The following is an 18,368-nucleotide window of genomic DNA, read 5'->3' on the forward strand; positions in this document are numbered from 1 at the left end:
GCCACATACCAAAAAAAGGCTACATACTAAAATCCATTTTGCCACATGGCAAATACCACTTTTGATTCTCACCGTCTCTCGTATTTTAACATTTTTTTCATGAACTAATTCATCATTTTTTTCTAAATAAAATTTTAAAAAGCTTAGTAAAGCTTAAAACTGGTTTGCACATAACCTAAATAAGATTTACTTTTTAAAAAAAAAAGTCATTTTGTGTCCATCTGAAAATTACTGTGTAATGAGTGTACTTTTTCTCCTTACAAAGAACTCAAAGAGCAGGTTTTTATCTGGGTATTGGTACTCAAACGTGACGGATCCTTTCTTCTTCAGGTGGACCGAGTACACCAGCGAGACCGTGCACTCGTCCCTGTTGGATTCCAGGTAGCTTCCCTGTGGCGTCCAAGAAGAGCTGCATAGACAACAACAACATACCCGATGAATTCTCACTGGATTATACACAGTAAACCTCAGACTCAGATACACAGTTTGAATGAAATGTACTGACTGTTAGCTCACTGACAGCCATTGACGGTGATAGACGTCCAGTTCATTTGAACTGGCAGCGATCTGTATGTCTATCATTGACAAAGGTAGCATCACCTGGTACACGTGAAGTCACCGTCTCGGTGGACGTTGCCTTCCAGGGCGTTCGCTAGGCTACTGAATCCCGCCGGCATGGACTCCCACTGGTCAAAGCGGATACCGCTGCCCAGGGAGTAGCTTCCCGCCGCGCACCGTGTGCACTCTTGCGCCGACATCTCCAGGAACTCGCCGGCTTGGCATGAAAACGCTATAAGCACAAATGAAAAACATTGCAGTGTGACAAATAGACCTTTCACTGTGACGTAGCATGAACTAAAGTAGGGGTTGTTCTGCCTGAGAGGCACATAGTAGCTCATTCTAAATGCAAAATTACATGCTTTTATTTTGAAACTGGCAGTTTGGTCCAGCGTTGCTTGTGTGAAAAAATGAAAACTGGCATTTTCTATGCAAATTTTTTAAAGTTCCAAATTAATTTCTCATGATAAATGGAGGCCAACAGAGAGCACTTGCAGAGACATTTAGTTACAACTAGAGATGTCCCGATCGATCGGGATGCCGTCCGATCACGTCATTTTCAAAGTACATCAAAAATATATCGAACATGCCTTTTTTTAATATATATATATATATATATTTTTTTTTTAATTAAATTGTTTTCTAATTGTATTTAACATTACAGACATAATATGTTACACTCATCCAGAGTCTTTAGTTTAGGCTTAAGGTAGGGTTATCAAATTGATCCCGTTAACGGCGGTAATTTTTTTTTTTTTAATTTATCACGTTAAAATATTTAACGCAATTAACGCATGCGCTGCACGACCCACTCACGCATTGTCGCGTTCAATCTGTAATGGCGCCGTTCTACCTATATATAGAGCTAAAAGTCAGTGTAAAATGAGTAGAGTGAATTTTGACAGCCTTTGGAGCCTTTTTTTTTAATTGGCTAAAGCCTTAAAATCCCTCTCCCTACGATTAGAAATATCGTGGGAAGCAATGTGGGGAAGAAAGGTAGTAATTGATCTTTTTCTTAACACCCTATGTTATTTCCCAATGCAGAGAAGATATGTCAATTGGTACCACTACGCGCAGTCATGGTTGCACTTCCCACCATGCATTTGGGCAAAACAGTTAAAGGGCTACAGTATCATTTACTGAAAGCTCAACAAATACACTAAATGTCAATATTTAGTCACAATATACAAAGTCACATTTATCCTTTAAGAATTACAAGTCTTTCTATCCGTGGATCCCTCTCAAAGAAAGAAGGTTAATAATGTAAATGACATCTTGAGGATTTATTGTCATAATAAACAAATACAGTACTTTTATACTTTATTTATGTTGAATGTACAGTATATATTTGTCCGAGTTTTATTCATTTTTTTTCTTAATGCATTGCCAAAATGTATATGATCGGGAAAAATTATTGGGAATGATTGGAATTGAATCGGGAGCAAAAAAAAACAAAAAACAATCGGATCGGGAGCAAAAAAACATGGTCGGAACAACCCTAGTTGCAATGCATGCTAGGAGGCATGTTGGACGACAAAATTGTTGACATCAGTGGGAAGCAGAGGTTGACTGTCTTCCCCAAGGGACCAGTGATTTTATCGAAGCTTTGCAGTTAATTGGTTCAAAGCGTCATGGTGGTTCGTTTGGTCTTATGATAATCTTATGATGCCGCTGTCAAATAAAGTGTTGATACAATTGATACAGTGGGGAGAACAGCGGTGTATCAAATACTTGTTCTCCCCACTGTATGTCTTCTCAGCGTTGGGAAATAAAATAGGGTGTTAAGAAAAAGAACAACTACGACCTTTCTTCCCCACATTGCTTCCCACAATATTTCTAATCGTTGAGAGAGGGATTGTAAGGCTTTAGCCAATTAAAACAAGGCTTCAAAGGCTGCGAAAATTCTCTCTACTCATTTTACGTTGCCTTTTAGCCCTATGTATACATAATACGTAGCCATTATAGGTTGAACGCGACAATGCGTGAGTTGGTAGTGCAGCGCATGCGTTAATTGCGATAAATATTTTAACGTTATTACTGCCGTTAAGGTGATAAATTTGACAGCCCTACTTTAAGCCAAAACTAAAGACTCTGGATGAGTGTAAGACATTTTGTCTGTAACGTTAAATACAATTAGAAAACGATTTAATTTAAATATATATATATATATATATATATATATACAGTGGGGAGAACAAGTATTTGATACACTGCCGATTTTGCTGGTTTTCCCACTTGCAAGCCATGTAGAGGTCTGTAATTTGTATCATAAGTTCTCTTCAACTGTGAGGGACGGAATCTAATACAAAAATCCAGAAAATCACATTGTCTAATTTTTAAATAATAAATTTGTATTTAACTGCATGAAATAAGTCTTTGATACATTACCAACTAGTAAATATTTCGGCTCTTAGTTCTTTTTTAAGAACCCCTCCTATTCTCCACTCATTAACGGAAGTAACTGCACCTGTTTGAACTTGTTACCTGTATAAAAGACACCTGTGCACATGCTCAAACAAACAAACTCCAACCTCTCCACAATGGCCAAGACCAAAGAGCTGTGTAAGGACATTAGGGATAAAATAATAGACCTGCACAAGGCTGGGATGGGCTAAAGGAAAATAAGCAAGCAGCTTGGTGAGAAGGAACAACTGTTGGAGCGATTATTAGAAAATGGAAGAAGTTCAAGTTGACGGTCAATCTGCCTCGTTCTGGGGCTCCATGCAAGATCTCACCTCGTGGGGCATCACTGATCATGAGGAAGGTGAGGGATCAGCCCAGAACTACCTGGTCAATGACCTGAAGAGAGCTGGAACCACAGTCTCGAACGCAAAGTCCCGCTGCTGAAGCCAGTGCATGTCCAGACACGTCTGAAGTTTGCCACTGACCATCTGGATGATCCAGAGGAGCAATGGGAGAAGGTCATGTGGTCGGATGAGACCAAAATGGAACTTTTTGGTCTAAACTCGGCTCGTCGTGTTTGGAGGAAAAAGAAGGATGAGTACAACCCCAAGAGCACCATCCCAACCGTGAAACATGGAGGAGGAAACATCATTTTTTGCGGCTGCTTCTCTGCCAAGGGTACAGGATGACTGCACCGTATTGAGGGGAGGATGGATGGGGCTATGTATCGCCAGACCTTGGCTGACAACCTCCTCCCTTCAGTGAGAGCCCTGAAGATGGGTCGTGGCTGGGTCTTCCAGCATGACAACGACCCAAAGCACACAGCCAAGGCAACTAAAGAGTGGCTCCATAAGAAGCATCTTAAGGTCCTGGAGTGACCTCGCCAGCCACCAGATCAGAACCCGATAGAAAATCTATGGAGGGAGCTGAAAGTCTGTGTTGCCCGGCAGCAGCCCCGAAACCTGAAGGCTCTGGAGAAGATCTGCATGGAGGAGTGGGCCAAAATCCCTGCTGCAGTGTGTGCAAAACTTGTCAAGGACTACAGGAAACGTTTGGTATCTGTAATAGCAAACAAAGGTTTCTGTACCAAATATTAAGTTCGATTTTTGTGATGTATCAAATAATTATTTCATGCAATTAAATGCAAATTTATTTTAAAATCATACAACGTGATTTTTTGTTTTTTTTGTATTAGATTCCGTCCCTCACAGTTGAAGAGAACTTTTGATACAAATTACAGACCTCTATATGCCTTGCAAGTGGGAAAACCAGCAAAATCGGCAGTGTATCAAATACTTGTTCTCCCTACTGTATATATTAAAAAAGGCATGTCCGATTTTTTTTTGCCGATTCCGATACTTTGAAAATGACGTGATTGGACCGATCGATCGGGACATCTCTAATTGCAACGCTACAGATTCATGTTCTGTGTTAACTATTTCTTCAGTTACTCGTGCAGTTGTTTCATTAATCACCAGTTCTGGTATTCTGCAACACTTCATTTGACAGTGGCGCCACAAAACTGCCGTAAGACCATATGACATTGTCACGAGCATTAAAGAATGCTTATGACAGATGTCATTTTTTGACATCCGGCAAATTATCTCTCTTTTCAAAAGATGGAAAACATCCGCCCTTGACATAAATGGTGTTAGTGACATAATTTGCCGGATGATACTTAATGACATCTGTCATAAGCATTCATTAATGCCCATGATAGTGTCATGTCACAATTATGACTTCGGTCATAGTTTTAGTCACAATTATGACTTAGGTCAGTCTTATGACGGCGCTGTCAAATAAAGTCTTACCTATTAACCCCAAAAAAATCAACAAATAAGCCGCACTGGACTATAAGCCGTGGGTTTGACTGGGATGGATTGGCTGTCGAATGCCTTCAATGGCAGCCGGCAAGTTAACTTATTTGTCTGAAAACAAACTAGTCCAGCCCACATGAGATCTAATTGCCATAAATGTGGCCCGCGAACAAAAATAAGTTTGACACTCCTACACTAAAGAGTTAAGATGCGCATGGAATTTCATTTCGTTTTTGATAACAACATGATTTAATTACATAAGAGTATTAATAATATACTGCGCAGTCACCCAGGCGGGGTTGAAGCGTTGTTGACACCGCAAAGAACAAACTTCTAAGCAATGTCAAACCGACTGGTCTTACCACATTAGTCAGCTGTTTAACAAGATTTATTTCCTGATTCTTGCTCCACTGAACTGACCTCAAAGACTGCAGTATTTTTTACTAATTGCTGTGTTTAATTTTACTACAAATTAGCGTGTGCCACTTGAACAAAAATGTATCCAAATTTACTCAGATACAGTATAAGTAGTAAATAAACATCTTTTTTCCTCCCAACTTCTCAAGAGTGATGTTTTAGACTAGGAATACCATCATGGCGGTAATTAATTTTTTTAATTAATCACGTTAAAATATTTGACGCAATTAACGCACATGCCCCGCTCAAACAGATTGAAACGACAGCACAGTGCAATGCCAACTTGTTACTTGTGTTTTTTGGAGTTTTGTCGTCCTCTACTGGCGCTTGGGTGCGACTGATTTTATGGGCTTAAGCACCCATGAGCATTGTGTAATTAATGACATCAACAATGCCGGGCTACTAGTTTATTTTTTAATTGAAAATTTTATAAATTTTATTGAAACGAAAACATTAAGAGGGGTTTTAATTAGGGCTGTCAAACAATCAAAATTTTTAATCGAGTTAATTACAGCTGAAAAATTAATCAATCGTAATTAATCGCAATTAATTGCAATTCAAACCATCAATAAAATATGCCATATTTTCTGTAAATTATTGTTGGAATGGAAAGATAAGACACAAGACGGATATATACATTCAACATACGGTACATAAGTACTGTGTTTGTTTATCAAAACAATAAATCAACAAGATGGCATTAACATTATTAACATTCTGTTAAAGCGATCCATGGATAGAAAGACTTGTAGTTCTTAAAAGATAAATGTTAGTACAAGTTCAGGGACGGAATGCTGTTCCGGTACACGATGCTTTGATTCTGAAAATATGACAGCAACTGTCAAAACGCTATGTATAAAAAATTTTTTTAAAAAGCTGAGCTGCTTATTTATCATAGTTTTATTTGCTTTTAATGGGGAGGTTCGGAAGATCTTAGCTATCAATGTGCACTTTGGACTTATATTTGTTCATTTATATTATGCTACTTATTCATTTCCTTATGATTTAAAAAAAAAATGTTTGCGCTATCTTCAAAATATATTCATTTTCACTCTGTATAATAGAAGTCATTTGTACTTATTTGCCTGAATTTACGTTACTTATATCTTTATTATTAAAAAAAAAAAAGAAGAAAAAAAAGTAAATGTTTAACTTCAATTTTAATATATATCGTATGTTCTTAAGTAGTTAAAATTGAAATTTGGCATTTAGTATGTGGGGAAATGAGGGAAAATAAAAATTAGGAGATGGAGGTTGGGGTTATTGCTGTTTTTGTTAACTTTTACTTTGCAAATCATTGAAAAAAATACAATTTTGGATGAAAAATAAATAAATAAAATTTCTGGTTCTATGGCGACCTTCGGTGAGTTCCGGCAAGAAATTCTAGCCACTTTCACCTCTGTGTTAAAGACATTATTTTACTGTGTCAGTTGTGAAACCTTTGTTTTATACTTCACTCAAATAGCGGTTTCCAATTACCGTAATTTCCCGAATATAAGGCGCACCCGTGTATAACGCGCACCCTAATTTTAGCAACAATAAATAGAAAAATACAAGAAAACAGAGCTCGTGTACAGATCCAGAAATGTCATTTCACTGACTGGTGAAACACAGCACAAGCATAGCACATTGGTAGTTCAAAACATTACCATAAACTAACAATATTTACGGTAATAATATGATTTGACAACTTCTCCAACTTACCAGAATCTAGGAGAAAACAAAACAGATGTGACTTTTCTTTTAAAGGCTGCTGTATAACTTGCTCGTTTCATCATGATGGATAAATGTTTCTTCCATGGATTGATACGGTAAAATGAAAGTGAGAACGTTTAAGTTGGAAATCCGTGAGAGCTCATCGCTGTCAACCACGACAGTAACAATAGGAACTATTGTTATTTGGGTTTGAGTTTCCCGACGGACAGATATAGTTGACGGACACACACGGGAAGTGTGTTGTTACGTTTGTTATGGTCCAAGTTGAGGAGCTGCAATAAACGTTGACTCAAATGAGTTCAAGAAACTAAATTCTGTGCTTTATGAAGAGTGGGGAAAAAGCAGAATTTAACACAGACGGCCGATTAGAGCAGGGGTCTCCAACCCAGTCCTCAAGGCCCACTGTGGGTCCTGGTTTTTGTTCCAGCCGATCCAGCAGAGACAGTTGAACCAATGAGGCTTCTGCTAAAACAAGCCACACCTGACTGCAATCAACTGATTGCACTTGTAAAACACCAGATTGGGGAAAAAGTGTTGTCATGGTGTTTGGTAGGAATGAAATCCTGCACCCACAGTGGGCCTTTGTGGAATAGGTTGGGGACCCCTGGATTAGAGTGAAGAATTACTGAAACAAAATCACGTCACGTACCGTAATGGTCGGCAACGGTTCGCCGCATACGTTTCTTCAACACAACGTGGCTGTGTCAATTATAAAAAAAAAAAAAACGATTTATATATATGCAGTATTTCTGTCTCCATCCATGTACTCATTTATAATGCGCACCATGATTTTACAAGTTGATTTTTGGGGGGTTGGGAGCGCTTTATATTCGGGAAATTACGGTACTGCCAATGGCGGCGATAGACATTGCGAGTGACTGCTGCTTGCTCCTCCACTCAAAACGTATTGGACGTCTATCGTCAATGGCAACCAAAGCATTAATAAACTGGACTCAACCCTCCTTTCTATGATATCAGCTTCTTTTTTTAGTTCCTGCGTTCATTGGCCTATGGCTTTGTTTTGGAAAATTCTGAACTGCTGATAAGGAGGTGTCGATGCATTCGTGCGCACTCGGGTGTCACACAGCCAAATGCAAAACAAAAAACTCAAGGGACTTACTGCAAGGCGTGCCGCGCACCGGCTCAGGAAGGCCTACACAGTCTCCAGGTTTGTGCGGGATCGCCGCCCGCCACCGTGAGCCCGAGCTGTGACATTCGGTGTATTCAAAGTAGTAGTCCTCCTGCCAAGTTCCAAAACAAAGACCACAAGTTAACCCAAACTCAAAATATGATAATCGAGTTATCAATTTCGAGACATTGTGTACTAAAAAATGTCCAAATCCTTTTCTTTAAGCCTCTTAACAGTAAATACGGTTGAAATTCTGTAGTCTTCCATGAAAGCAAATTGATTACCGTAATTTTCGCACAATAAGGCGCACCGTACTATAAGCCACCACTCACCAAACTTGACACGAAAACGACAATTGTTCATAGATAAGCAGCACTGAACTATAAGCCGCAGCTCTCACCACTGTATTGTGGGATATTTACACCCAAACAATATTAGCCGCTAACACTTCATTTGACAGTGGCATCATACTAGAGCTGAAACGAATACTCAAACAACTCGAGTAACTCGAGTTTAAAAACTGATCCGAGTCATTTTTTTCACCTCGAGGAATCGTTTCATTTTACCAGCTCTAAGCATCACGTTTTGCCCGCACTACTTTTAATGCGAGACAAAGCGGTGACGTCACGTGCGTAGAGGAAAGAAGCAATACAACAACAAAAAATAAACTTACTGCAGCTGACAGCCGCTACAAACTACGCCGACGTTGCTAAAAACTACGCCCGCATGATGCTAGTTTGGTAACAGGTAGTGTCCGATGCGTCTCATAGATATCGCATGCATTTAGGACTAGATGCGAAATGACAGACTGGGCCGCGTCTGGGCAGCGTTAGTAAACAGCCGCCATCTTTAAGCAGTACACTTCTCATCGCTAATAAATACAACGTTACTGTCACTCGGTCACGTAGCGTTAGCTCTTCGGAGGGCTAGGTTTCTATTGATTATGACCACTGTCAATGCGTGGCTAACGTGTCTTACATACAGGTTTTATATAATCTGTAAAAACACAGCGCTGTAGAGTGATGAGGGTGTAAAATTAAAACATAATAAAGCTAACGGTCAGTTTTGGCTCAGTAGTCATTGCTGAATAAAACACCAAGTAGCACTGGTCCCTAATGTGCTCCAATACAGCAGGTATTTTACATTTATTTTGAACACTGCAAAAACTCAAAATCCTATCCGTACTTTAGTAGTAGTAGTAGTAGTTTAGATTAACTTAAAACTTAACTAGAACTTAAAAATAGCTTGACACAAATGGAAATTATATTGAAACACGTGGGGAAAAACACATAGCTTTCAAGTGATGTGTGTTATCAAGCATAATTACATTTTTAGGTAAGAATTTTTTTTTTCTTTAAATAAGATCTAGAAGTTTTTTGAGTGAAAGCAGTGAATTTTTTTTCTAGTCACATCTGAGATGCAATTGTTGGCTGTTTTCAACAATGTACATCGAAAATAAAGACATTGACTGACAGAAAATGGTTCAATATTTGATTAAATGTCTGTTTTTCCTCATATATATTTATAATTGCTCTTTACCTAAAAAAAAAAATGTTTTGTCCGATTACTCGATTAATGATAGAATTTTCAGTCGATTACCCGATTACTAAAATATTCGATAGCTGCAGCCCTACATCATACGACTGCCATAAGACCAAATGAACTACCATGAAGCTTTGAACCAATTAATTGCAAAGCTTCATTGCTTCAAGAAGCTTCATTCTGCCATTACTACTTCCTTGGGGGGGGGTCAACCTCTCCTGCCAACTGCTGTCAACACTTTTGTCCAACATGCCTCCTAGCATGCATTGCAGCGCTACAGATGTAAATAAAAATCAAAACGAATGTTCTGTGCTAATTATTTCTTCAGTTACTGTTCCAGTTGTTTCATTAATTGCTAGTTATGCTGTTTGGTAACATTTTATTTGACAGTGGCGCCAGACTGTCATAAGACAATCATAATTATGACATGATAATGTCATAAGCAATAATGAATGCTTATAACAGATTTTTTTTTGTGTCATCCAGCAAATTATGTCATTTTTGACTGGATGTAAAAGATCCGAGCTGGCCATAAATGGAGTTAGTGGCATATTTTGCCGGATGACACTTCATGACATCTGTCATAAGCATTAGTGATGCCCATGATAATGTCATTATTATGACTGTCTTATAACACCTCTCTACAATAGAGCATTACCTATTAATCCAAATAAATCAACAAATAAGCTGCACTGGACTATAAGGCACAGAATTCAAAATGAGTGGAAAAATGTTGCGTCGTATAGTCCGAAAATTACAGTAATTCTTTGATGATTTAGGAATAAAAAAGATGTGCAACAAGGCATTTTTAAACTGTTTTTTTAGTTTTATATATACTCATAGAAAAATATACTAATTTTAAAAAATGTGACTATGATATGTGAACAAATATCTATTTAGCACTTTGTTCTCTGTTTTATTACAACTGGCATGTTTGTTCTTGGTCTCTGAATAAATTATATGACATCCGCAAAATTCAATTTAAAATCCAGTACTTTTCCTCTCTCTTCGTTGTGTATTTTTGGCTGGTGCGACTTATACTCGGGTGCGACTTATAGTACGAAAAAATATGGTATTTATTAAAGATGTCCCGATCACGTCATTTTCAAAGTATCCGAATCGGCAAAAAAATATCGGACATGCCTTTTAATATATATGTATTTTTAAATTAAATCGTCTTCTATTTGTATTTAACGTTACAGACAAAATGCCTTACACTCATCCAGAGTCTTTAGTTTTGGCTTAAAGTAGGGCTATCAAATTTATCGCGTTAACGGCGTTTTTTTTTTTTTTTTTTTAATTAATCACGTTAATATATTTAAAGCAATTAACGCATGCCAGTACGACGTACTCACACATTGTCCCATTCAAATTATAATGCCGCCGTTTTACCTATATATAGACCTAAAAGTCAGTGTATAATGAGTAAAGTGAATTTTGGCAGTCTTTGAGGCATTTCTTTTAATTGGCTAAAGCCTTACAATCCCTCTCACTACGATTAGAAAATATCGTGGGAAGCAATGTGGGGAAGAAAGGTAGTAATTGATCTTTTTCTTAACACCCTATGTTATTACCCAACGCAGAGAAGATATATCAATTGGTACCACTACGCACAGTCATGGTTGCACTTCCCATCATGCATTTGGGCAGAACAGTTAAATGGCTACAGTATAATTTACTGAAAGCTCAACAAATACACTAGATGGCAATATTTAGTCACAATATACAAAGTCACATTTATCCTTTAAGAATTACAAGTCTTTCTATCCGTGGATCCCTCTCACAGAAAGAATGTTAATAATGTAAATGCCATCTTGAGGATTTATTGTCATGATAAACAAATACAGTACTTATGTACTGTATGTTGAATGTATATATATATTTGTCCGAGTTTTATTCATTTTTTTCTTAATGCATTGCCAAAATGTATATGATTGGGAAAAATTATCGGGAATGATTGGAATTGAATCGGGAGCAAAAAAAAAAAAAAAAAAAGCAATCGGATCGGGAAATATCGGGATCGGCAGATACTCAAACTAAAACGATCGGGATCGGATCGGGAGCAAAAAAACATGATCGGAACAACCCTCGTATTTATTTGTATTTATTTTATACATTTCATTCTTTCCTATTTGGTCCTTCATAGTGATACACCAACAACAACAAAAAATGAGCTAATCAATTAAACTTTGCGGTTCTACTTGAGATGAAAAGTATTTTATGGTTTCCTTTCTTCAGTTACATGTTTATCGTTGCATTTGAACTCACGATAGGCCACTGATGGCAATAGAAGTCCAATCCCTTTTCACTGGGAGGGTTGGCAGCAACTATTCGCTGCCAGCCTCTCCCAGTCAAAAATGTATAAAATGCCATGTGTGGGTGTATTTAATTGGCCAGCAAGCTTCCTGCCCCTCCCCCTTTTATGAGAGAGGTTGTTTGGTTTGCTAACAACAACAAAAGATGAAGCCACCGCACTTACAAAGCTATTTCCACATTGCTTTCACTGACATAAACCCGCGCGACAAGTCATTACCACTCCTTTTCGGTTTGACTGGATGCACAACATTCTGCATAATAACCATGACCACAGCTGGGTTCAATAGTTGCCTTTTCTGCATTATCGTTGATGTTTTTGTTTTTATGAAGGAAAATTGAAGCTGAATTGAAATGCAAAAGAAAAATAGACAAAAGATGATTTTGAAGTAAAGAATGATATGTCTGTTATGATGTCTGTCTCTGAAAATATGGAAAAGAAACAGTTTTTTTCAATTACAAAATATGACTTAAGTCTAGAAAAAATTTGGAGTGACTAATTGGAAAAATATAGGCTTTCATTCTTGAAAACATCTACCGTAATTTTCGCACTATAACTCACACCTGACTACAGACCCTACTCACCTACGTCACAAAATGACGTGTCGCTGTATCCGGCCGCTATATTGTCCGTATTTTTTAGACCTATTCTCATTGTTTTCAATTAGTCGTGCAAGTTATAGAGCAATTCATGGAAGCCCCGGTGTTATCTGACGCTGTAAACTCATTGGATGCGTTGCATAAAAGGCGTTATGTGGAAAAGCTTCAGTCTATCCATTCGCCAGATCCATATTTGATGCCTAAATCAATGTTTTTCGACCCGCTGTCTTCGCCGTCTTTGCCTGACATCTGTTACCCTGATATTTACAACTATCTTGTCCACGCAAAATCAGCCTGTTCTCACAAAAGTTTGAAAAACTTTAAGAGCTTGGAGGCTTATAAATACTTTGTTGCTGGTTGGGTGAAACAGGTCCTCGTCCATGAAAATTCGGCAGGAATCTATCTTGTGCTTGGAAAGGTGAGTTACGAAATTTTCAATTCAAAATCTTTTGTTCTTGCTAACATCCACTGTCAAGTCTAATGTATTTCATGTCATTTGTCAGCGGAGCTAGGGCTTTTAATGTTTATATGGTTTAGCGATAGCACTCTCACTACATACATATATAATATGTAATAAATACGAAGTGTGATAGCACTACTCCAGATTGTCCCTAGTTGAATTTATTTTTTGGCTTTTGACCTCAATAGTGAGATTGTAAATTAATTGTATGACAACTGTCTTATTATCCCCTTATAATTATATATTTTCAGGTAGTTCATTCACAACATCTGAGTGTATGTTGTCGGCGATTAGCCTAGCAATGATCTTAATTGTGGTTGTCAGCCCAAAACCCTCTAAATATATATTAAATGCATCTTACCAGATATAAAATGACTACTACATAATCTGTAGTGATCGTTTGGTGCCCAGTTTTCTCATCGAATTGCAGCAGTCCATCTCGCTCTCCTCTCCGGGTCTCTCGGAATACGGTAACACTTCAAGTCTCTCCGTCTATCTTCTCTGTTTTTGCAACCGACCGCCACACCCGACTTCACCATTTTGATTATTAATGTTAACGAGCAGAAAAACACACCATAATAGGAGGAATTTATGAAGTGCTAATGCATTAACATGACGAGTAGACCGACAACATGGCGCGGGGGCGTGGCTGTGATGTCACGTGAGTAGGGTCTATAAGGCACCACCCATCCAATTTGACATGAATACGACATTTGTTCATAGATAAGCCGCAGCTATCCTCACTATATTATGGGATATTTACACCAAAAAATAACACTTAATTAGACAGCGGCATCATACGACGGTCAGAAAACCAAATGAACCACCATGAAGCTTTGAACCAATTGGCTTCTAAGCATCATTGCTTCAAGAAGCTTCATTTGGCCATCACTGCTCCCTTGGGGGAGACACTCAACCTCTTCTGCCAACTGCTTTCAACACTGCTGTTGTCCAACAAGCCTCCTAGAATGCATTGCAACGCAACAGATGTTAATAACAATCAAAATTCATGTTCTATGCTAATCGTTTATTCAGTTACTGTTCCTGTTGTTTAATTAATTGCTAGTTACGGTATATGGTAACGCTTTATTTGACAGTGGCGCCATAAGACTGTCATTAGACAATGATAATTATGACATGACACTGTCAAGAGCATTAGGGAATGCTTATGACAGATGTCATTTTGGCTTATCTGGCAAACGATCTCACTTTTGAATGGATGTAAAATATCCGAGCTGGACATAAAAGGAGTTGGTAACATAATTTGTCTTAAAGCAGAAATGTGAAGTAATTTCATAACGCGCCAAATAGGGTCACAATTAAAGTTATTAAACATTGTCCAACAAATAAAGCATGAAAAAATAATTTATATGTTGTATATTTGACAAAATAATCACGTTTCCAAAGTTCGAGCCTGAAAGGGGACGAACCCGAAGTGATACGTCGCACCCTTATTTTCATGATTTGAAGATGCAGGCGTTTGCACATAATTTTATGTTTTTGTCTGTCTGATGACATTGTTTAAAAAAATAATAACCAGACTTCATGTTCATTTTGGCAGATCCGGCAGCTCTCGTGCATATAAAATAATAATATAAAAGCGTTGGGGGGAAAGAAGGAGATGAGTCGTTGATGAGTTTCTCCACTTTATTGTGGCAACAATAAGAAAACAAAATAATAGCGGACTGCCTTCACATTCGACCGCAAAGTTTTGCTTCTCGCTCATCTCCGCCTCGCCTCGTACTACCAGCTACTACTACTTCCAGTCCCAGCGTCTCTTAAACGCATCGTGCATAGTGTCTTGTTATGAGCTTTTTGTTGACAAAGGTAGCGAACACACGACATGCTGACAACTTTGTTTCTTTATTAACACATGGAGCTAACAGTACAAACATAGCTCGGGGCTCTCAGCAGGAAGTGGCGTCTAATGGCGTGAGGAAATGTAATTTTTTCACACAAGCGAGCAGATTACAAAGCACCACTTCAGTGTTGTCCCGAGACTACATTTCCCATGACTCACTGCGTGACTTGAGCTGCTGGCTGATTCGCTGCGAGACTGACTCAATGCCAACACGCTAGTTGTCACCTGTCAGCGGCTCTCGTAAAACACAAACTAGAAGGCTATCAAGCGATCACCGTGAAAGAAACACCGAACTGTACAAATGCAATGCAATGCTTGAAGCATGAAGATGGAAATACATAATACAAATACAAATAAATGTGCACAAACTCACCGGCGGTGTGTGTCTCTTACGGCAACGTGACCGTGAATTACCGCGACGCCGACCCGCTTATATGCACATCCACACTCCTTTCCCGTTCATCAGTCATCTATCCAAAAATCACACTTACTTTTTGGCAAATCCTTGATCATAAGCAGACCGGTTAAGGAAGCAGGCATCTTCGAAGTGTTTCCAGCAGAGAACACTACTCGATGATGGCGTGAAATTCATTCGCTTCGTGAGAACAAAAGATGTCCATTTACGTGCCCTGCTATCCTTTGGCCACTCAAACAACTTTTCGTTAGAGTGAAAACAAAACATCGCCACACACCGCTGGGGCTTCTTACCGAGAAACAATGCAACAAACAATACTGTTCTATGGCGGACTTCCCTCGCACTTCTAGGTGTGACGTCATTTCCGAAGATTGCCGAAGAAAAGCATTTTCGTTGTCAAGGTTGTTGCTATGGGTTAAACAAAGAATCTGGAAGGGTTGCGTTAAAAAAAATAATGAAAATATGCTTATAACTGTTTAGCCATTGATATTATTCAAAAACATGGTTGGCCAACCTTACTTCACATTTACGCTTTAAGCATTCAGTAATGCCCATGATACTGTAGTGTCATGTCATAATTATGACGGTCTTATGACAGTCTTACGACGCCACTGTCAAATAAAGTATACCATAAACAAATACCATAACAAGCAATTAATGAAACAACTGGAACAGTAAATGAATTAATGATTAGCACAGAACATGATATTTGATTGTTACTTACATCTGTAGTGCTGCAATGCATACTAGGAGGCGTGTGTTGTCCATTAACCCAAATAAATGAACAAATAAGCCGCACTGGACTATAAGCCACAGGATTCAAAATGAAGGAAAAAATTAGCGGCTTATAGTCCGAAAATTACAGTAATTTTATTTGTGTAATATTTTAAGTTTCTAAACACTTAAAAATACACGTTATTCCAAGAATATTATGAGTTAAAATGTGAAAACAGAAAACATTTTGTATGAATGTGTACTGGAAGGGAACCTCTGTGTACCTCACGATATGATACGATTTGCGATACACGGTGTCCGACAACGATTATGTCATGATATGCCAACAATAATCACGGGTCATGGGTCACGAAATCATTTTACGATATTCTACAATACAACTAATCAAACAGGAAAACAAGCTATTTTCATCCTTCTGCTGTGAATTGAAATGAGTTTACCACGAGTAGCTGATCAATCCATTTCAAGGTCAAACGGATCGGACGTCCATGGCCGTCAATGGCAGCCGATGAGTTCCTTTCGAGGCATTTTATGTCATGTCTTGTTGATTTTCAGTCACTTTCTGTTGTTTTTTAGGGCATTTCTGGGTCACTTTCTGTTGTTTTGGGGTTATTGAACAAGAGGTGACCCAGGAATTTTGTCAAATGAGTAGGCAGTGACTCAAAATCAGCAGGAAGTGACGTGTAAATGTCCTAAAATGAATAGGAAGTGACCTGTAGGTACCCTTCAAAACCAGACTGGCTCTGAACATTCTGGTTTCAGTCCCTTTGACAGCACTAGACGTCAAATTCATTTTGACTTGGAGCAGTGTTGTTTTTAGCAGGCCTTCTAAATTTAGTCATATTTTAGTCATTTCAAAATGTGTTGGTCTTCATCTAGTTTTAGTCAATGAAAATTCAGACAAATTTCATCTACTTTTAGTCGACAATTACTCAAAATGTTTTCATCTGTGGTCCGCGATTAAAGAAACATTCGGTTACTTTACAGTTTTGGTCAATTTTAGTGACGCCGGTGGACAAAAGCGGTAGTGTTTTGCCTTAAGGAAGACGTTTGCGTTTCCCATGAGGACCAGCGCACACCCGAATAGTGTCGTAAAATTATGATGGTCGCCTGCAGATGGATAAAACAACATTTTTGTTTCCAGCGGGTGTGTGAAGGATGGAAAGTAATAAGGTAATGAATCCAATTGTAGCTAAACAATAGCATATGATGGTTAGCAACTGTGTGGCTTAGTGTGGCTAACCCCATCAACTTCACTGGAACTCGTCAGCACAGACCAGTTCGGTTGGCGGGGTAGGGCTTCACCCACCGAGTGGAAGCTGGGCCAATGTTTATTCATGGGTATCCTTTTATCCTGGTAGCCTTAAATTTTTTCCTCCTCAAACAAAACTTTTTGTCTCTGTTACTCTGCCATCTTTGCAGAATTCGCGCAAAAACGTTAGCATCAACTTCTGTCTTTACGTAACGTATCCCGTAAAGCAGTCAGCACATTTGTACTTTTTTGTAAGCGATGCAGACCCTCTCAAGATATAAAAGAGTTGTCATTCAACTAGTTTTCAGTCGACATATCATCACAACTGTTATGAAAATATTTTATATAAGATTTAAAAGTTAACTAGTGTTGCTTTAAAATAAAAGGTTACCAACAATTTCGAGCGAACATTGACAGATGAGCACATCATTGTAATATGGACATGGAAATCACCATCTTTGTGATAATAATACACATTCAGCAGGAAAATCAGTACTTTATTTTCCATTAAAATAAACTCACTTGGACGCCACGAACTGCATGTAAAAAGTTTTCTATGAGTTTAAGACGACAATTACCACGCTAAATGCTAATACTTATGCGAACGCTATGCTAACGCAACTTTACAAGTTGCATTTACTGTGTGATGACTCAGCATAGACCTTTAGAGGCTAAAGCAACATGGCATTTTACTTCGCGAGTTTAGGCAGCAATAAGCAATTGTTGAATACGCTACACATTTGCAAAGATCCCAATTAAGTCGCCACTGCGAGCCCGCAAACCATGGCGCCAACTAACGGTCAAAATATGGACTAAATATTATAAAATATTGCCATTGATTTAACATTTTATGTGTTTCTAACAACATATTTTAGTACAAGAGAACGATTTTGGTTTATTAGCGCCTACATATATTTAAGTTAGAGGATCACTTTAAGAAAGTCTCTCGTTACTAGGGCTAAACGAAGTTTTCGCGGTCAAACTGAAAGCAAATCACTGCATGAGGAATTAATAAGGTTTGCCACATTGTGTTGACGGTTAGCAATGTTCGATACATACCATACACGAAAACAGTCAGAAGTTCCAGTTTCCAGTGTTACACAATGAGCACATGACTTTGCAATTTTCATTAATATTAATGCCGCAATCC

The 18,368-nt window shown here is 38.3% G+C and overlaps 1 protein-coding gene across 1 annotated transcript in view; it reads right to left on the reverse strand.

Annotated features, from left to right (window-relative positions):
* LOC130916483 (endosome/lysosome-associated apoptosis and autophagy regulator family member 2-like) overlaps nt 1-18,368 on the reverse strand; it is a 58,843-nt gene that overhangs the window by 33,823 nt on the left and 6,652 nt on the right. Inside the window, exons 2-4 of the mRNA XM_057837248.1 lie at nt 8,032-8,152; nt 601-790; nt 262-409 (exon numbers count right to left, since the gene is read on the reverse strand). Coding sequence (XP_057693231.1) covers nt 262-409; nt 601-790; nt 8,032-8,152 — 459 coding nt within the window. The remainder of the gene's footprint in view (nt 1-261; nt 410-600; nt 791-8,031; nt 8,153-18,368) is intronic.

This window comes from Corythoichthys intestinalis, chromosome 5 (genome assembly GCF_030265065.1).
Source record: "Corythoichthys intestinalis isolate RoL2023-P3 chromosome 5, ASM3026506v1, whole genome shotgun sequence".
Taxonomy (NCBI): domain Eukaryota; kingdom Metazoa; phylum Chordata; class Actinopteri; order Syngnathiformes; family Syngnathidae; genus Corythoichthys; species Corythoichthys intestinalis.